At 59.5% G+C, this 20520-nt stretch overlaps 1 protein-coding gene across 1 annotated transcript in view; it reads right to left on the bottom strand.

Annotated features, from left to right (window-relative positions):
• The window catches only part of SLC9A1 (solute carrier family 9 member A1), a gene marked incomplete at its 5' end in the record, with an annotated part of 29732 nt that extends 18304 nt beyond the window's left edge, over positions 1–11428 (bottom strand). Inside the window, one exon of the mRNA XM_084274206.1 lies at positions 11092–11428. Coding sequence (XP_084130332.1) covers positions 11092–11428 — 337 coding nt within the window. The remainder of the gene's footprint in view (positions 1–11091) is intronic.
• Between the last annotated feature and the right edge of the window lie 9092 nt (positions 11429–20520).

The following is a 20520-nucleotide window of genomic DNA, read 5'->3' as shown; positions in this document are numbered from 1 at the left end:
GAAATACCCATGGACCATGACAGCACTACCAAGCAACCAGGGGGTTGTTCCTGCAGCGTAGGGATGGGTCTGGAGATGGAAAAGGTCCCCAGAAGATAAGCAGCCCAGGGAACAGGACCGAAGGCATCGCTGCATCCTGCAGCAGCTGGAGTCATGAGGCACACGCAGCAAGCCCAGACCCCCATCGGGCCTGACCACCCCTCCAGAAGCAGAGTTCCTCTTGGCAGGGGAATCTCCTCTCCTCTGCCCAGAGCCCTGCTGGAAGGTGGCAGGGAGACGGGTGCTGCTGCGCTGCAGCCGCGTGAAGTGCGGCCGTGGCGGCACCTCGGCGGCAGCGCTGCAGTGCTGCAGGATGCGCCATGCCAGGAGCCCTGCAGCATCCACCCTGGACACCAGCCTGCCAGGATGGGCAGAACCCCCCCCATTGCAGAAAGCTGCTGTTTACACTTCCAAGCAAGCTGTTCATGCAGACCAAGAGGAGAACATCAACGCTAACAAGAAGAGATCTCTTCCTTGGGGCTCAGCACCACCTTGCCTCTCCAGCACAAGGCTCCTTGACTGCAGTCCCCCACCCTAAGGGGCTGTGTCCCTCTCTCTTCCCAACCACCTCAGGGGAACCTGCTGAGACCTCTGCATGGACCAACACACACCGTTCCCTGCAGCTCCACGGCTGAGCTGCTGAGTCCACAACCTCAGGACAAGCACCAACTCCTCCCAGTTAAACCTTGCCAGTGACAGCCCAAATCTTCCCCCCTCCAGCTCTAGAAGATACACTAATTAATTAAAAGATCAACCCAAACGAAGCAGTTGGCTCTGCTGCACTGCGTGGAGTCGCTTCCAGCAAACTCTAATTGCGGCGCTGGCATCCATCAGTGGGAGGGGAACTCATCCTGCTCCCCACCTGCACCGCTCCAGCTCCTGCTTTCACCTGCCTCAGGCTTGGGTTTAGGTTAGGCTTAGGTTTGGGAGCCAGCCTGCCTGGGGTTCCAGCCCAGCCAGCACCTCCCTGACCTGGGGCACCCACGGCAAGAGCCACGTCCAGGGGAGACCTGTGTCCAGGGAAACTTCCCAAAACCAGGCAGAGACACTCCAGGCTGTAGCTGCCCTCGCAAGGAGGGGCAGGATAGAGCCATCCCTGCCCCCGGTTCAGCTGGCAACCCACCAGCAAGCCCCAGAAAGACCATTATACCCCCCCAGTACCTCACACCAGGACACTGCAGGGCCCCACATGCAATGGAAAGCAGCAGCACAGCAGCCCAAGCGCAGCTCCCAGGGAGCATCCACAGGCAGGTGACCCAGAGAGCTCACGCTGGGAGAGGCGACTGTCACAGCAGCAGCCTCTTGGGACCCTCTGAGCCAGCTGGGACAGCCCGCAGCCTGCTGCTTGCCCAGTGGCTCCTGGACCATTGGTGAACACACTGGGCAGGGTGGGAGGGCAGCACCAGCCTCCCGGGAGGGGATGGTGCCAGTACAGGGCCGGCAGCGCCGTGATGGGGATCCCTGGGCAGAAGGGCTGGAGAGAAACACTTGGGTGGTGTTTCCAAGAGCACATTCCCTCACTTCATCCCCGCAGCACTCACAAGGAATTAACAGATCGATTGGGAGCCCTTCACAGAGCTGGTATTAATTTGCTCCCGGCTGTAAAGAGGAAATGAAAGACAGAAGATGTTAAATGGCCCTGCCCACGTCCCCCAGTGAACAGCCTAAGAGCTGGCACCAGAGCCCAGCAGCTCCCAGGCCTATGTTTAGACAATGCTTCTCCTTCAAACCGAAGGACACTCTGCAAGAAAAGCAGGTATTGAGAAAGGCCTAATTGCTGTTAAAGACTGACAACCCCCCAGCACCTTGGGCTGTCACCCAACAGCTACAGGGAAACACAGAGCCCAGTGGAGATGCTTCTGAAGCAAGTGGCAGGGGCTTGGGGGGGCTTCAAGGCTCGGTCCCATCCCTCCTGGGGAAACCTCTCTCAGAGGCAGCTGTGCACAGCAGGGAGCAGAAGGCTCTCCCCCACCTCTCCCCTGCTCTGGAGCTGCCCCATGATGAGGTGCTGCCAAACTCAACCTTCTCCTCCAGAGCAGCCCTGAGAAACCAGTTGGGGTTTGATGCTCGGTTCCAGGGCGACTGGTAAAGATCCCAGAGACCAGCAGGTTCTCCAGTAACCTCCAGCCCTGCTGGCTGCTGCCTGCATTCCTCTAACGGGCACAGTTCTGAGCCGCTCCCAAACCACAGGCTGAGATTAACAAACCTGTTTGGAGCCTTGGGGCGTGCTCCATGTGCATGAATCCTCACTACCCAGAGCTGGGCAGATACAGGGGCACATGGGGACAAACAGCCCAGCAAACCTCTGCTGTGGCTGTCCCAAGGCTCCTTTGGACTCTTCTCCACCACCTCCCAATGGGCTCATCGCACAGCCAAGCCTGCAAGGCTGGGATCTTCCCAGATCCCAGAAACTCAGTGATCCCAGAAAACCGAGTTTTCCTTAGGGCAACAGCATCCTCATCTGGGTTTCTGTCCCTCAAAAGCATCCAACCAGCAGCAGCATCTGGCCTTGAGCATCTTGAGGAGGTCTAAGAAAAGAAGGTCTAGAAAAAACCATGTATGCTCCAGGGAAAGGGGCCAGGAGCTAAACATAACACCAGCCCCGCTCTTCCCAGCTGCGAGGCAAACTGGATACCACAAATAGCTGGGCTAGGAGCGGTCAGCACAGCACGTCTGCCTCAGACTGGGGATCTCCCCAGTAAACCCACTGGAATCAATCCCTGCGTGGTGCAGAGCTGAGCCTCACTGTTCAGTGTGGTTACTGAACTGCTCCGGAGCAGAAGGTGTGAAGAGGCAGCACCTGGGGAACCAAAATAAGGCTCCAGTCGCTCTCCCAGCTCTTTGCCCTGTTCCACAAGGCGCAGTGAGGTTCCTGCTGAGCCTCGGGAAGGGTTAAAGCGGAGCCAGGGTGACCAGGGACAAACCCCCCAAGCAGAGCCATGCCAAGTGCCCTTCCCAGGAAGGGCAGGTTTCCTCCCAGGAACACGGGCAGGAAAGACAAACAAAAGCTTTTCAGGAAATAACCTGTTGGTCTGGGATCAGGAGGGAGGAGGTAATTGCAATTATCACTGATTACTGCCGGGCTTTGCGCACCCAGACAAAGCAACACCACTGAGGCACACGCCAGCGGCGCCTCCGGAGCCAGCCTGAGCACCAGGTCACCTTCATTCACCTTTATCTCTTCTCCAGGAGAGCTACTGGGACACTGAGACCCTCACCAGCAGAGCCCAGGCTGGTGAGACCTGGGGCTGGAGAGCCGTCCCCATCACATGCCTTCCCACATCCTCCCGCCCCAGCCGGGAAGCAGGCGATGCTGTTCCACCCCCAGCCAAGCTGAGAAGCGCTCCTGGGAGCAGATGCTCCCTCCTCTACACAAGAGGAGCCTGTCCATTGCAAAACACCCCCCCCCCAGGGACTGAGACTGCCGTGGGAAAAGCCCTCCCAAGGGAAACTGAGGCACTAGCAGGGCTGGATACACCAGCTCTTCTCCTCAGCAGCCTGTGTGTGTTTAAGTCTGTGCCTGTGGCACTCGTGCTGTTCAAGTCTCCAGCACTGGGAGGGAAGGTGCCTCCTCTCCACCATTAGGATTTACCATGCCATAACTCCAAAACACAGAATAATCCAGGCGCTGGACAGTCCCCAGTGCAGATCTGGGAAAGGGGCTCTGCTGCTGCAACCGTGTGTCCCCAGGCTGGAGACAGAGAGGGAACTATTCCTCTACCAGCACCTTCTGTCAGGAGGAACTGAGGATCCGTCCCTCCAGGTCGATTGTATTGTGACTGTCTGGAGACACAGACCACTGGTGCTAATGAGTCACTGCTGAGCTAATGAGGAAACACCTTTGTTCTCTTCCCATCACAGAAAGTGCCGCTCTGCATCCTCCAGCTTCCCGAAACACCCCTCCAGCTCCAAAGGAGCCTGTGGCCACTCCTGCTGCCATCCACCCATCAAACTCTCTTGGGAAGGACCCCTGAGCCATGGGGTGACCCACCACCACAGGTGACATCCCACAGAATCTGCTGACCCTGCTCCAGTGCTCACGCTTTGGTCTCACCCTTTGTGGCAAACAAGCAGCAACGTGTGCCCGTCTGCAGAGCTTCCCACTTCACCTCTTCCCTCCCAAGCAGGAGCACACAGCCATTCTCCTGCCTGGGAAAAGGGAGAAGAACAAAGGCTGATAAAGCAGCCAACCATCAGTTGAGACACAACTGGAAGACGCTAGGAAATGAGAGCGATGAGGGAGACCTCAAAAGCCACGTGGAGCCGATGGTGATCACACAGCTCACCCAGGGTGGTGTATCGGCTGGTGCTGCGAAGCCAGAGGAAAAAGCATTGGTCCAAGTCAAAACATCATCATCATCACACCTTCCCTGCCCCTCTGCTGCTCCTGCTGAAGGCAGCCAGCCCAGGCTTCCAAACACTGAGGCTCCTACCAAGCCCTGAGCAGCAGCTCCCAGCCCTGACCCAGCTCCGTCTCTGCTCTGAGTATTCCGGGTGGAATTCCGGTTTTATTTGAACAAATTAAGCCTTAGGGACCCAAAAGAGAGAAGAAAAGAAAGAAAACAAATGTTTATGAGGCAGCTGCAGTAATTCATCCTCGTTACTGCTACTTTGAAAGCTTCCCCTCAGAGTACCCACAGCTCCAACGATGCTCTAGTAAGGACCAACTCCTGCACGCCCTGGAACTGTCTCCACAGCCCCCACCAGGCTCCAGCCAAAGCCCAGGAGGGGAAAGGGAAAGGATGACGTTAATGAAATGCTCTGTTGCAAGCCTAATGAGCTTCTAGTGTATGGAAGTGCCACTGAGCTGCCTGTCCCTCTCCTGCAGAAGCGGGGCTCCTGCCCCTGTGCCCCAGGTTTACACGCTCCCACCCCAGAGAACACCCCTCTCCCCTTCTCCACTCTCCAGTTTCCCCTTCCACACACGTGACTCTTGAACCCCGACCAGGCTCTATTCAGCCTCTGACTGCAGAGCAAAGACACGGGCTCCAGCCCACACGCTCCCAAGGGAAGCCCAGCACCTCAGGGTATGGTGGATACACCGTGGTTGGGTGCCTGGGCAACGTGGGATGGAGCACAGGAACCAAGCAGGACGACCATCAGCACATCCTGCTCCCACCCTGGCTCTGCTGGAGGTCTCAGGGGAGGGATGATGTCACAGCATCACCCCCAAAAGTGGGGCCAGCACCCACCCAGCCTGCAGCCACTGCAGGACCCTGCAAGTCAGCACCCACGTCCCAAATCCCACCCGCAGACTGTGCGGAAGCCACCCTGGCCCCAACACGCAGCGGGGGGTGTAGGAAAGGAAAGGGGGTGAACCAGCATCTCCAGTGTCTGAGTGGCCCCAAGGTGCAGAAGGCAGCACCAGGCACCTCTGCGGACAAGAGGGTCACTGTGGGGGGCAGAGCCAGGGCTGCAAACCAGCCTAATTCAGCTTTAATGGCCATGGGGGCTCCCCAGGGGGGGGCACGGGCTGTGATTACAGCCAGGTTCTGCTTTTCCCACTCCATCTCCATCCCCTATTTCACAGCAGGAACCTTTCACTCTTCCAGCCCTAATTAATCTAATGGTTTTCTCAGGTCTGTGGAGAGAACAGTTTGGATGGGTTGGGGTTTTGGTTTTTTTTTTTTGCTCAGACACAAGTAACAGGCAGATCGTGGTGGAAAAAATACCATGGCTGTTCTTCCTGAGATGGCAAAGCCAAGGGAAAGGGAAACCACAGCATGTGTTTGGATCATTCCCCAATAAGGCAGCAGGAACATGACGAGCCTGCGTTAGAAGAGGCTGTTGAAATTCGTTAGCACGACAATTTACACTTCTGTGGCACCAGCTGCATCATCCCCATTTCCAAACCCTTTCCTGATGGTTGTTCTTCCAGCCTCAGTTTCCCCACAGAACACCCACCATTCCAGCCACGTAACAGGGGAAACATCCAGGGGGGATCTCAGCCCACACATCACCTTGGGACCTGCAGCCCACATGGGAAACAAGCCAGGGCTGCAGCTTGTGAGCGGGCAGGTTTGAAGACAAACATCTCCCTCTGGCCCAGTGAGGGAATCGGCATCAACCAGCCCCATAGACCTGGAGGAAACAGCCTGTGAAGCCTGTGGGAGCCTTTCCCAGCAGCCACACTCTGCCCAGGGCTGTCCCCAGTGACGCCTGGCTGTCCCAGCCCTGCCTGGCACCCGAGGGAAGCCAGCCCTGGAGCAGCAGAAGGGGAACAGAGATAACCCCCGGCACCCTCAGCCCGCACGTCACACACACACGTGTCACCCCCACGGTGACGCACGGCTCCCAGCGCTGCTCCGCTGTCCCCCTGCCCGGCCTCGCAGGCGGCACCGGTGTCCCCGTGACGGTGACTTTGCTACGGGGTTCCTGCCACGTCTGGTCTCCAGTTCCTGCATCCTGTGCCACCACCGCAACAGGTTCCGTCCCTGACTCACAGGGCTCTCCAAGCCCTCTGGGGCAGCCCCTCCGAAAAGCCTCGGCTTCCCAGGAGGGATGTGGGCTGCTAAAAGCGTTTGAAAAGCACCCAAGTGTTTCAGCACCCACTCCTCGCTGCCAGCCTGCAGCGCCAGCCTCTCCAAACGTTGCTCTGGCAGCTCTGAGAGGGTCCCTGCTCCTCGTGCCGGAGCCACCCTGCTGTGCCCAGAGCCTCCTCAGGCTCCACAACCCCACTCCCACCCGTCATGTTTTGCTCTTCTCCCAGCTCCTATCACCAGCCCACAGGCACTGGGAACTTCCTTAACCTCGTTCCTTCCAAGATACAGCAGCGATGGGGATGGCTGGCACTGCCACAGGAGTGGCACTGGAACCCTGATGCTGGGATGCCCCGTGCCCGGTAAACAGGGCTGAGCTGTGTCACCCAAACAACCCCAAAAGCAGCAGCCTGTCCCCACAGCAGCACACAGCTCCAGGCTCCTTCTCAGTCTACTTGGCACTGACTCCCTCCCTGCCTTGCTTTACACCAGCCTGACAATGACAGGGGGTGATTCTGCTCCCAGCACAGGGCTGGAGCGAGGGGAACACCCCAGGCAGCAGCCCCGACTCAGAGGCATGAAGAACCTGAGTGCTGTGAAGGAGGAAGAAGAGACAGGGGATGACTCAGTGATTGCTACAGGCTCCAACCCCAACCCCAGCACCGGGTCTGCCGGCAGCGAGCTGGTGCCGAGCGTGCATCAGCCACAACCAGGGTCAGAGAGCTCAGCTGTGGAGCGGGGCCTCGCAGGGACCCTCTGCAGCAGCCTCTGGCAGGCCACGCAGGACATCAAGTACCCACCATGCACTTGAGCTGCCAGGCAGAGCGGGCAGGATGCTCTCAGATGCTGAAAAGCCCTTTGGTGCAGACAGCCAGCCCCACAGACAGACACCAGGGCACGGCTCTGTCAAAGGTGGCAGGATGGGAACGTCACTGCTGTGCTCTTCTGCTTTGCAAGGCAGCACACCTCGGAGACACAGGTGACCCCAACTCTTCTCCAAGGTGGGCAGAGAAGCTGGTGGCTTCAAATAAAGCTCTGAGCCTCGGGCCCCAGCGTGCGTCTGCACGGCAGAGGGACTGCTAACCACATCCTGCCAACATCCCATCCCTGACTCACCCCTTCCCTTCCCCGGGAACAGAAAAATATTTACAGTTGAACCTGAATTGCCCTGAACGTCTCCTGGAGCCACGTGAGCCTAAAGGTCAATCCTCGAAGTCAAGAAACCCCCCAGCCCCTCTCTACCAGTGCCAGGGCCCGGCACGAAGGCAACCCCCACAATACCCCCACAGAACCCCGGGGCTGGGCATGGGGGGCTCAGGATGGGGGTGTCTCAGGAAGCTCTGAGCTCCCACAGCAACGCAACAGCTCGAGGCAAAGTCTGGCTGCAACCCTCAGCAGCCAAGGCTTCCCCACCGTCACTGGCACAGCCAAGCCATCGCCAGATGTGGTCTGCACGGTGGGGCTCTGGCAAGGCCTGGCTGTAGCTGTAGCTGCCCCTCACCCCCGCTTCTCCTACAGAGCCTTAAAATATCGTGTGACTGTTAAATGAAGCAGCTGGCCCTCCCCTTCTCTACTGGGGTTAGCAAAGCAGACACAGCCCACGCCGCAGGACACGCTGGGGTGACAGGTCCCTCCAGCCCAGAAGCCACCCCTGACAGGGGTGAATCCTCCAGGAACCGGCCTCCTCGGAGTCCTTCACAAACACCACACCGAGGGGAAGGGCTCAGCTCACACCTTCCACCCCCAACAAACTCAGCAGCAGGGCTGCTGGAGGGAAGGTGAATCACCTGGAAGGGACAATCTTGGGATGTATTTAAGGCTGAGCAGCTGGCTGAAGCATCAAGAGCAGAGAGGGATGACCCAGCAACAGGACAAGGCTGAAGCTGCATCTCCAGGCCCGGAGCAGAGCCCTGCCAGCACTGCCACGCTCCTCGGTACAGGCACCCTGCACCACGCCAGCAGCTGCACCCAGAAACCATTCCCAGGGCTCAAGACTCCCAGTTCTGCAGCAACATGTGGCTCAACCCCCAGCCCCAACCCAGCAGACGGGCATCCTGAGCTGGAGGAGAAGCTGGGAAAGGGAAGTCAGGAGGTGTCTGGCTGCTGCTCGCTGCCCACACTGCACCCATCCCCCTTAGAGGGAAGATGCCTGTCCCCTGCACCTCTGGGATTCGCAGGGTCACCCCGAGGCACCACCAAGTGCCCACTAACAGGACAGGGAGAGGGGGAAGCACTGCAGATTCCTGCTCTGTACATCATCCCCTTTCCCAATGCTCCAGACCCCGTCCAGTGCAGGGAGCTGGGGATGTGTGTGCCTCATCCAGCCATCACACCGTGCTGCAGCAGCGCCCGGTTGTGTAAGAACCATCCTTGGGAGGGTGAAAAATGGTGTCTCACTGGTCCTGCACAACCTCCTGTGAGCCAGGGAGGGGGTGAGAGGGCTGGTGTTGAGACGCAGCGAGATGCTGCTGCAGGTGGAGCGCGAGGGGCACCCCAATATTCAGCTGCAACAGCAACTTGGGAACTGATGTATCAGGACAAGAGCATGAACAAGCAACACAGTCACCTTCAGCATCGCAGGGAGGAGGCCGAGGAAGAGGATGCCCCAGGACCACTGTGCTGTGGAAGCCCCCATTACAGGGGCAGGATACACAGGGTATATAGACTGTAGCATAACCAGCATCCCCAGAGCTCTGCAGAGCACCTGCCATCCCCAAAGGACCCTTTGCCAAACTTGCAAGGCAGCTCGTCCTAAAATACACCCCTGGAGCACGCAGCCTTGCATAATGCCTGCACCACGTAAGCACCGGCAGCGCTCGGCTCACACCAGAAATAACTTTTCCTGCAGCACAAACCAGCCCAAACTCCAGGCACCGGCGGCAGGACCAGCTCCACACAGCAAGCCGGGCAGGGGCTGCCCATGGGAGGGGAGACCCCATCCCCCCCACGTCCCCCACCACCCAGGGGCCCCGGGGGAGCTGCGCTCCGCTGCCCGTTCTGGTGCTTTCCAAGCAGAGCCGGAGCAGGGGCGCAGCCGGCGCTGCTGGCCCCTCCTTTCTCCACCAGCTTCCGCGCAGATACTTCTGATTTCATCACTCTGCTCGCCGAGGCGGGACCGAGCGCGCAGTGCAATAGCCCCCAGCAGCTACCAGAGGTCGCTTAACATGCGCTGGGAGAGCCCTGGGAAGGGAGATTTGGTGGCTGCGCTGGCTCCGGCCAGGCACCTTCCAGCAAAAACGCCTCTTAAACCATCCTGGGCCAAGGCAGGAAGGGATGGAACCCAAGGGTCCTCCCTGGTTCTACTCTGCCCCGGCTGCCCGGCTCCCAGCCAGCCCAGCAGGCTCCAGGTCTGGAGTGTTTGCGCTCCTGCACCTGTGTGTAAATAAAACACCCGGGAGAGGTTGTGGAAATGGGGCTCTCCCTGCCCACGCTCACAGCAGGCTGGGAAGGGGATGAGGTGCTTTTAGGGAAAGCCAGGAGGGTGTATGTGAGCACTGGGGGGGGGGGTCTCTGGGACCCCTCCAGACCAGGACAAGGGACGGTTCCCAGCAGGAACCAGCTCAAAAAAGATTTCATCCCCGAGATTTCCTTCAGCAAACTGGGGCACCCCACACTGAGCGCTGCTGTTTGTGTTACTAAATCACTGCTGGTAACTGAGGACCAACCTGAGGAGAGGCTGAGCTCCCTCCTCTCCCGCCACCCGCTTGAAGGCAGCGGCAGGGGAGCATTTCACCTGCCCTCTTGCCTCCATCCCTCCCGACAGGACCGGGGCCAGCGTGACCTCTGCACTGCCAGAGCCGGGTCTGGGATGCCGGTACCAGCAGGCATGGAGCGGTGACATCCCAGCACCAGCTTTGGGGTGATTGGGTTGGTATTGATCCAGCTGCAGAAGTTTGGAAAACACTTTGTCAACCCCCCCCCCCCCCAACCCTGGCAGATGATGCTCTCCCAGAGCCGGTCATCGTAGCAGGTGACTTTTGCCAGCCCTGCATCCCTGATGCTCGTTAGCTTCACTGCAGGAACCCTCCGGACGCTCTGCGGAAGAGGCAGCGGCCCACCCGGGTTGGAGGAGGAGGAGGAGGAGGAAGAGGAGGCTGAAGCACTCGAGAGATTTTTAAGTGACTTCTCCAAGGTTACAAAAGGCGTCTGTGGCTGAGAATGGAAGCGATAAAACCAGGCGCTTCCTCCCTGCTGCTGCCTGAGAGCTGAAGAAAAGCAAACCTGCTCCGAACAGGGGTCGGTCAGGGCCAGGGAGCATCTCCAGCCCCGCTCCCGGGCGCTGAGGCGAGCCGGCTGGGCTGGGGTGCCGCTGCCCTGCCCGCCAGCCCTTCGGCAGAGACCCAAGGTCGCAGGGAGAGCAATGCCCACGCCTGCCCCGGGCTGCCCAGGGAGTTTGCACAGGATGCACAGCCGAATTAGCCCTGGTTTCCCTGCGGGGGGGCCCACCCCGGGGTGCCCCTGGGTCGGGGGGGGGGGGGATGTCTCTCCTCGGGAGGGATGCTCAGGGCTGCCGGAGGGTCCCTCCCCGGTGCCCTTTCCCCGGGACCCCGCCGCGACGCTGCCCCCGACCTACCCAGCTTCATGAGGCAGGCCAGCAGGATCCAGAGGGAGATCTCGAAGGGGATGCGGACGTGGGTGTAGTCGATGCCCAGGACGGGGAAGGCTTTGCGGGGCTTGCTGTGCCCCTCACCCGAGCCGTTAGCCGGCTGCTTGTTGAGCGGGTGGATCTCCTGGGCGGAGGCGGGGGGCGCGGGGGTGAAGCCCCCCATCTCTACCCCCGGCGGCTGGGCCGGCTGGCTGCGCAGGGGTTCCGAGGTCAGCATGGGGTTGGCCTGCAAGCCCTGCCCGGGCAGCAGCGGCCCCAGGAGCAGCAGGGCCCAGGGCAGGGCGCGCAGGGCCGCGGCGCCCATGGTGGTGGCGGCGGCGGCGGCGGCAGGAGGGGGGTGCGGGCGGGCGGCGGGGCCCGCCGGCGGCGTGGGGCAGGAGCCGCCCCGCCGACAGCCGGAGCGCAGCTGGGGCGGCCGCGGAGCCGGGGAACATCCCACCGAGCGGCCGCGGGGAGGAGGCAGGGGCGGGGGCAGCGCCTGCGGCGGCGGGAGGCGGGTGGGAGAGCGGGGCGGGGCGGGGCGCGCTGCGGGGCCGGGCGCTGCTGCGGGGCGCGGGGGGAGTGCGGGGCGCAGGGGGTGCTGGGCGAGGGGTGCGGGGCACGGGGGGAGTGCGGGGCACAGGGGGTGGTGGGGAAGGCGGGTGCGGGGTGCGGGGGGAGTGCGGGGCATGGGAGGTGCGGGGGATGCTGGGCGAGGGGTGTGGGGCACAGGGGGAGCGTGGGGAGTGCGGGGGGTGGTGGGGAAGGGGGGTGCGGGGCACAGGGGGTGTGGAGGGAAGGGGGTGCGGGGCACAGGGGGAGTGCGGGGGGTGGTGGGGAAGGGGGGTGCGGGGCACGCGGTGTGGAGGGAAGGGGGTGCGGGGCACAGGGCGAGTGCGGGGCGTGGGGGGTGCGGGGGGTGGTGGGGCACGGGGTGCGGGGCACGGGAGGTGCGGGGGATGCTGGGTGAGGGGTGTGGGGCACAGGGGGTGCGGGGATGCGGCACAGATGGGGAGCAGGGAAGCAGGGGCTGTTAAGGCCAACCGGGACCCACCTGAGAAGGGGGTGCCGAGGAGAGACAAGGAGGGTGCAAGGCTCGGGGGGTTCAGTGCAAGGGGATGAGGGGTTGCGGTGCAAAGAGGAGGTGCCTGGAGGTAGAGGGGGCTACTGCCCGGCTGGCACAAAGAGGCACGGGGGGGACACGAGGAGGTGCACGGAGATGAACGGGGTGCAAGGAGTCACAGGGGCCCAAATGTGAAGGAAAGGAGGGAAATGGGTTCTGCAGACAGGCCTGGCGGGTGCCCGCTGCTGGGGGTTGCAGTGGGGTGTCCCAGCATCACTCTGTGCCCCGTAGCATGGGGTTGGTGGAGGGGCTGTGGGTGCACAGCTCAGGCACCCAGCAAGGAGGCAGCTGGGGCTCGGGGGTCCAGCAGAACAACTGTTGGGGCTCGGGGAGCAGCCACCTGCCCCCTCTGTGCCTGTTTGGTCTCAGCATGGGGGCACCACTGCTCTGGGGGGTAGGATTTGCAGAGCGATGACTTCCAGGGGGCTGGGGTCAGGGCTGGTGGGCACTGGTGCTGTGCTGGACCAAGGAGGTGCTGCTGTAAACCCACCCCTGCTCGCTGGTACCACCGTTCCCTTTGCTCTGGTGAGCAGCCCAGCCTGAGTCACCAGGAAATCTGATAAGGCGCCAATAAAACCAGTGGCACCGTGCAACTGGGCTCGGCCACCCGGATTTCTTGGCGGCTACCGACTTCCCCAGTGTCACGCCTGTGTCACTGGAGCTTCCGGGAGTTTGGAAGGGATGTTGGAGGGGATGTAAGCCTGGGGGGGCAAATGAGCCTTTGGCAAAGACACAGCCCCTAATCCCTGGGGGCACGGGGTGTGGGGAAGCCATGGGTCCTTCATGTGACACGTGGCAGCCAGAGCTCGAGCTTTGGAGGTCATGCTCACTGCTCTGCGTGGGTTATGGTCTTGTTTTAAGATGGGATCATCTTGAGTTGGATGCACTGGGGGAAGGCTGGGGGGAGGCTGCAGGCAGGAGGGGAGCACAGCAGCATCGCTGCAGCTACTGGGTGGAAATCATCATCAGAAACAAACGTGACCCATCAAGTGTGGTGAATCATGAGCCCGAGCAGGAGCCAGCTAGGTGTGTCGATTCCTCTCTGCTGCCTGGTGATGTTCTGCAGGGGCCAGTGAATCTGTTTGAGCGATTAAAGGAGGGATCCAGAGCGCTGCTTGTCCTGGAAGGGCTGAGTCACAGCAGGGGAGCAGCCCGACCCTGGGCAGCAGCCGTTGGTACCGGTTCTGGTTGGAGCTGCACAGACAACTAGAGACTTGTTCAGGAGGGAACAGGCGCTGGTTCTCTTGCAGAAACAGTTCCTGGAAGCTAAAACTGGTTCAGTGTTCCTGGGAAATAACCAGGTCAGGTTCTTCCACTTCCTTGTGCCTCGTTATCTGTGGTGTGTAGACCTGGACTGCCCAGCACCTGGCTTGGAACCTCTGCCCGTGGGAGATGCAGCATCACATAAACATTCCCAACCTGCTTGGCTGAATGATGCTGGCCAGGCAAAGGATTCAGCCTGCTGAACTCTGCAAAGGACTTCGTGCAAGTTCCTGACAAAGTGGAGAGATGTTTGTGCTCCCTCCAGGCCGGGAGGTGCAGGTCTGGAGACACCCAGTTAGGTCCCTGTTCCCTGTGCTCTCACAGTGGTAAATATCCCCACCCCAGCCTTGGGGCTTGAGCTGCCTTGGGGCTTTTTTGAGTTACCCTTGTCTCCTGTGGTAGGAGAGCTGTCTGCTCACCCCCATCTTTTCCTGGACCAGCTGAGATGCTCTCTGGGATTCTTGGAACTTGCATCACCTTCGCAGTGGGAGGGAGTGTGATTAGGATTAAACTCCTGAGCCTGCCAAGGGAGAGCAGGAAAACTGCACAGACAGGGTGGGGACCTTTAAAATATGTCCCATCAAGCACATTGCGTAAGTTCTGATAGACCAGAGCTTGTCCCTTTGTGTCTTGGGGAGCAAAATCAGACACTGTATGTACCTGAGCTCATAGCTGTCCTTGGCCTCTGGAAGTGCTTCACATCTGCATCAGTCTGAAGAGGGGAACTCGGCACCACCACCTCCCTCTCCATTAGACTTTGACCTGTTCCCCCCTCCCCACACCTGCCTGAGCAAGGAGGGTGCAGCTCAGACTTCCAAATGATTTTCCCTCTTGTCTGTCCCAGGAAACAGCCCAGCAAAGTGGCAGGGAAAGGACAAAGGAGCCCACACGTTACTTTACTGTAACTTTAGCCCAACCATTGCAGCCCTAGTCCAGCTCCAGCACTCGCTGGGTGTCAGCAGGACAAACTGTGCTGCTGCTCTCTCCCAGAGGAAGAGCTGTGTGCCTCTGAGCCTGGGCATGTGTGTGCTGTGATGTCTGACTGTGACACAGGGTGTCAAACTTCTCTTTCATGTGCCTCTTGCAGCTTTTTTACCCTGGGTTCTCTTCTGTGTGTGCAGCACGGATTGAGGCTGTACTGAAAGCAGGAGAAAATGCCTTTTGCATGACCCAAATCGCTTTCCCTCCAACACTGTAAAAAGGGCAAGTCCAACTCTCAGGCAGTTTTATTCCTTGCTCCCTGGACCTCTCTCTGACTGAAACCCCACAGTGCTGTTTCAGGAGGATCCTCTCTGAGGTGGTGTTTATACTGTGAGGTTGGGCGCTGGGAGAAGAACACCTTGTTTACATTCCCCAACGTGCCCCTGGGTTCCCTTTGAGACTCCAGCAGGAACTTCAGCTCTGACAGTCAGAACCAGCAAGTTCCCTTGGTCCTCTGTGGCTTCAGCTACTGTCACGCCTGTCACCAGCTCAGAAAAAAAATAAATCAAGCTCCTGTGCCCCAATTTCAGCTGCTTCAGCGAGTAAAACTTACGTGTCAAGGGCACCTGAAGCCTGCCTGCCTTTCTGCAGAGAGCTTTACATCCCCAGGAGGACAGCACGTGAGAAAGGAAGATAAAGCCCTGTTGTGAGGATGATAGCAATGGATCCCAAGTATTATTTGTTTAATTAAAAGAGTCTGGGCAGATGCAGAGTCAACAATTAACAATTATCTTCCCTAAAGAACTTTGGCAAGGGCTGGATAAGTTAATGGGTTATGAGATGAAGACGAACGTTGCAGGTAATGGTCGGTGGGTTGTTGATGAGTCTGAAGGTGTATGGGGGAGTCCTCGTGCTGCCATGTGATGTCTGATTTAAGGGGCTTTTTGCTCTGCCTGGTAGCAGAGGGTAGGCCAGTAGCAGGTCTCTGCAGCTGGGTTTATCCAGGTGCCGTGCAATTAGGTTCTAAATGGAAACGTAAACAACTCGTTACCCTTTATTAACGGGCCTTAAGATGCTTATTTGTGGCGGCCCATTACAGGGATGGATCCCTCACTCTTTACTCTGCCCTCGCCACGTCGGGGCCCGGCCCAGCCCCGTCCCGCCTCGCCCCAAGGCCCGGGGCAGGGCCGGCCGGCGCGGGGCGGCTCCCGCAACGCGGCACCCCCCGGGAAACGCAGCTTGGCGCAGCCCGGCCGAGCCCCGCGGCTTCCCCCGCGTCAGAGCGATCCCTGCGGGGCGGCTCCGGGCCGCAGCGGGGCCCTGCGCGGGAGGCGCGAAGCCCGGGCACCCTCGGGGCCGAGCGTGTGAGGCAGCGGCGGCCCAGGCCCCACTGCGGCCTACCGGCTCAGGGGGTCCCGAGCCCAGAGAGGGATGCCCGTACCGGCCGTCAGGGCTCGGTGAAGGGGATCTGCGGGAGGGTGGGAGGGGCTGAGGGACGCGGCCGGCACCGGGCGGGCGGAGGCCCCGGGTGGGCGGAAGACCACCCCTCCGCCACCGCCTACAACTCCCAGCAGCCCCTTCGCGGCGGCGTTGCCGGCGCGTTCCCGCCCCCCTCCCCCGCGCCGATTGGTCGAGCCCGCAGGAAGCTCTCGGCGCTCCCCGTTGGTTGGAGGGGTTGCCAATCACGAGGAGGCGGCTGCCGGGAGGGCAGGACGGGGAAGTATTCTCGAAAGCGATTTACGCCGTTTGCGCGGGGTCGGGGTTGTAGCGAGTGCGAGGGGGGTAGTGGCGCAGTTGGCGTGGCGCATGCGCAGAGCTGTGCGGGGAGAGCGGCGGCGGGGGGGGGGGTGCTGCTGAGCCCCGGACAGCTGGAGGGGGTAAACAGGGGAGGGGGTGGGGGGGCACGGCCGGGGCCTAGGCCGGGCCGCGCCTGAGGGCCCTCCCCGCGCCCCGGGGGCGGCGGCCGGTGCCTGCGGGGTCTCTCTGGCTTCCCCCCTCAGCTTGGTCCCGCTCTCCCCACACACACACACACACACACCCCCCGCATGGATGGAGCCTCGCAACTTCCAGTGCCCGCCGCGCCCGGGAGGCCTGACAGGTAACGGTCCCTCGGGCCGGCCGGGCCCAGCCCGCCCCCGCAGCCCCTCCTCCCCGCAGCCGGCCCCCGCCCCTTGCCTCCCTCCCTGCCGCCTCCCGCTGTGCCCCTTTCCTGCTGGTGCCGCCTCCCCTTTGCCCCCCCGCCGGGGCCTGACCCCCGCCGCCCTGGAGCGCTCCTTTCCCCAGCCCCTGGTGCGTGGCTTTCCCCCAGCCCTTCTGCCTGCCCCCTTCCTGTACCCGGGCACCTCTTTCCCCCCAGCTCTGCCCCCCCCCTTGCGCCTCTTGGTTGGTGCTTCCCCCTCCCCCGGCCAGGTTCAGCTCTCACCCTTTGACATCTCCCCTCCCTCCCACCTCTGGCACTGCCCGGTCCTCGCCGCCTTCTCCCCTTTCCTAAGGGCTGGCTCTGCCCCGCTCACCTTTCCCTCGCTAAAGCCCTCCTGTGAAACTTTTCCCTGCCCGGCTGGGTGTCCTGCAGCCCCTCTCCTTGGAGAGGAGAAGAGTCTTTCCTCCTCTGCCAGCATCTGGTGGCTAAACTCCTTCCTGGAGCTATTGGGCTGTGTGGGGTTCGACATCGGGCTGTTCCTTGTGCTGGGCTCAGGTGTTGTCTTGCATCTTCCCTGTCTACCTGTGGATGGCTGTGTCAGCTGGAGGATGAAGCTGGAGGATGAAGGGTAGAGGTAGGATGCCAGGTTAGAGGGCTACAGCCTGAGCTGCGTGGGCCAACGTCTCTGGGCATATCAGAGTTTCCCTGGCACTGCCGTCCTCTTGCGCTGGGTCTGTCGGGTCTCAGATCCCACCTCTGCTCCTCTCCACCTCTGTGTAAGCAACTTCTTCCTCTGCTGTTGGCTGGCTCTGTGTTCTGAGCCATCTGTCCTGGGGAGCGACTGCTGCTCCTGGCAGCTCCTTCATCTGGAGCAAAACCTCCTTTACACGAGGTGGCTGCTGCTAACCAGGTCATTTCCTCTGGTTTCTCTAAGTTTGTTAAAAAAAGCCCCAAAGAAACTACCTGTATGTACCTATGTTATCTGATCTGTGACCTCTCAGAAAGGCAAGGTAAAGAGGGTGTGGAAAACAAAGTTGTGAGGCCAAGGCAGGCTGCTGAATTGGGTCCCAGGTGGTATTTGGGTGGGTGAAGCCATTTGGAGATGCTCAAGGGAAGGGTGATTGGGATCTTCCTTTGGGATGAGTCGCGTGCCCGCGAGGCTCGCGGTGTCAGAGTGATGCTTTCCTCAGTGACCTTGAGCTTGGAGCCTGAGGAACTTGGGCACATCCAGACAGTTAGGGGCTGGATTGCTTGTTTAAGAACGAGTGCTGCTGAGCTCTGGAGGCTCGTAGTGTTGGTGGGATTTTTCCCCAGGGCAGCAGTCCCCAGGCTGGAAGTGTGAAGCCCCCGTCTGCAGGGCATGTCCCTGTCAGTGTGTGGCCCTGGGTGAGGCAGGGGCTGTGTGGGAGTGGCTTTGTGAGGGGAAGATAGGCTCAGTCAGAGGAGCACCCCCCAAACCCAGCTGTATTGCAACTGTTCAGTATTAAAGCAAGAGAGCTGTTGTTATCCATGTCAAGGCTTCGTTTCAGGAAAAATCAGAGCAGCCAGCTCAGGAGAGCCAGAGAAGTTTGTGACCCCCCTTCCTCCCTGTACCCCAAAACACCCTCCCCAAGCACACTTTCCTGGGAGCTGAAGCGGCTCTGAAGTGCCTGTCAGTGTAAACAGGGATTCTGAGCCCACAGCCTGCAGAAACCTGTGGCTTGTTAATTTTTGACTGCAGATTGAGAGGCCAAGTGTTGCGAAAGTTCTGCTGCCCCTGGAGCTTTGTGGTGCTGGAGCAGAAGAGCCCCATCAGCGGCCTCTGGGTAACTGCAGGTGTGTGTGTGGGGGTCCTCTCTGCACTTCAGGAGGCAGCTTGAGAAGAGGCTGTGGGTGCAGTGACAGCTTTAACTGCACCCCAGGTTTTTAGTCCTGTCTGGGGTGTTTTCAGGAAGGTTTGGAGCTGTGAGGGGTGAGGGAAAGTTGTCCTTGCTGGGAAGTGAGCGCAGAGAGATGCTCTTGGAGGTTGATGGAGAAACGTGCTCTGGTGTCACCTGAGCAGAGAAGGTCACAATGATCTCTGTGTGTAGCCAAAGTGAAGCTGCTCCTGGGGTCATCACTGGTCCTAACACAGCAGATTTACCTTGTCGTTCCTTGTCCCTGGCACTGAACCCTCTGGATGCAGCGTGGGTTGGTTGGGCAGGGTTAGTTCAACCAGGGAACTGCTCAAATGGTTTAGGAGATGATGTATCTAAACAGGGAGAGAACTGGGACTGTGGTTTGGCTGAAAGGTTCCAGGAGAGCTCCAGATCCAGGGGGATTTTGTGTGTTATGCCAGCAGCAGTTTTTAATGTCATTGGAAACTGTTAATCTGCCACGGTGTGGTCAGTGTAGTCTTTAGTGTTAAGAGCACTCACTGCTGCTGTCATCATAGCAGCTTTGCTCATATTAGCTGGAGAACCAGGTAACCATCGTGCTCGTGGGGACTGTGAGCCTGGGATGGTCACCAGTTGTGGCTGAGGGACAGAGTCTGGCCTGGGGTGAGACTTTGGGACTTCTCAGTTCTGTGGTTCCAGGATAACTTCAGCTCACCAGAGCCTCTGTGGCTGTGGGGTGCCTGTTGAGAACCACAAATGCAGCATCGTGATAAGAAGGCTCTTGGGGTCTCCTTGGCCAAGTGTGTACTTGTGTTCTGGGAGCCCTATAAGCATTTTACAGGGTTCAGTTGCCAAACCAAGCCCTGGCTAGGCAAGAGAGAGAGACCTTGGGCTCCTGCATCCCCATTTGACTAGTTGATTTTCCCCCAAGTCTTTCCTTTTCTTTAATGCTCAGTTGCTGAGCAGCACGTGTCAGCATCTCAGCTGTACCAGCCACTGACCAGTTTCCTAGCCCAGCCTTGGATGCTGGGATTAGCTTGTTTAAAGTCAGTTTTGCATCAGGTATTTTGTTTTAAGCTCTGGCTTATTCCTCTTTGTCAACCAGATGCTGATTTCACGGCTGACTCTCTCGACCTGTATCTTTTAATAAATGAAGCTAAGCTGTGTTGATCTTCTGTTGAGACCTGCTGAACGATGATCTCTTGAGAACACCCCAGAGTTGCTGCAGCAACCTGTCCAGAGAGCTGGGAAGCTCCACACCACACCTGTAACCCCCAAAACACTCCCAGAAATAGCAGACTCCTGTGAAGTGCTGTGCTGCCCTGACCAGTGCGTGTTTCAGAGATCCAGAGGGTGTAGAATCCCATGGCAGGAGGAGTCTTTGTTGGAGAGCAAGGGAATTTGAGTCTCTCTTGAGGAGTGGTAGGTTCCAGGGGGGTTGGATCTTCATTCCCTTGGAGCCCATTCAGTCGAAGAGCAGATTCAGGGTGTATTAGTGGTTTTGCACTGTCTTGTTCAGTGGTAACTGGCTTCTGGGTCGGGGCTGTTTCCCTCTGTAGAGTCTGGGAGCTCCCTGTTTTTCCATGAACATGTATTTCCACACGTGTGTCCGCCAGGTCTCTCTCTTGGTGCCATCTCTTGCTTAGAGAGGGGTTGAATCAAAAGGAGCTGTTTAGAAACGAGCCATGAGTAGAGGGAGGAAATGTGGCAGAAATACTTCCAGGGGTCTTGAAAGAGGAGAGATGCATTTTTGGGTCGGGAGGTAACTGCCTGCCTGGCTCTGGCGTGGTGTTAGGGCTCTCTGGGGTCCTAAGATCCAAAGAAATCTAACCTGCTCTCCAGGAGGAAGAGGAGCAGTCCCTGCTTGGCAGGGAAGAAGAAGGATTAACTGGATGCTGCTTGGGGAGGGGGAGCTGCTGGTGGAGTCTGGGAATGCTGTAGGGAAGCTCTGAGAGGAGTGGGAAGCTGCAGAGGGGACTGAGGCACCGAGATCTGCTGGAACAGTGTCCCTCATGTCCCCTTACGATGTACTTTGGGTTAATGGAAAGAACTGTTTAAGTGTCACCAGGCAGTGGTCACAGGTTCCTGCAGAGAGCTGGTGCGAGGTGGGGTGG

The sequence above is a fragment of the Gallinula chloropus genome (genome assembly GCF_964237585.1).
Source record: "Gallinula chloropus genome assembly, chromosome: 22".
NCBI classification, from domain to species: Eukaryota; Metazoa; Chordata; class Aves; order Gruiformes; family Rallidae; genus Gallinula; species Gallinula chloropus.
Note: the sequence above shows the minus strand (reverse complement) of the source record. Positions and strands in the feature narration are given on the sequence as shown.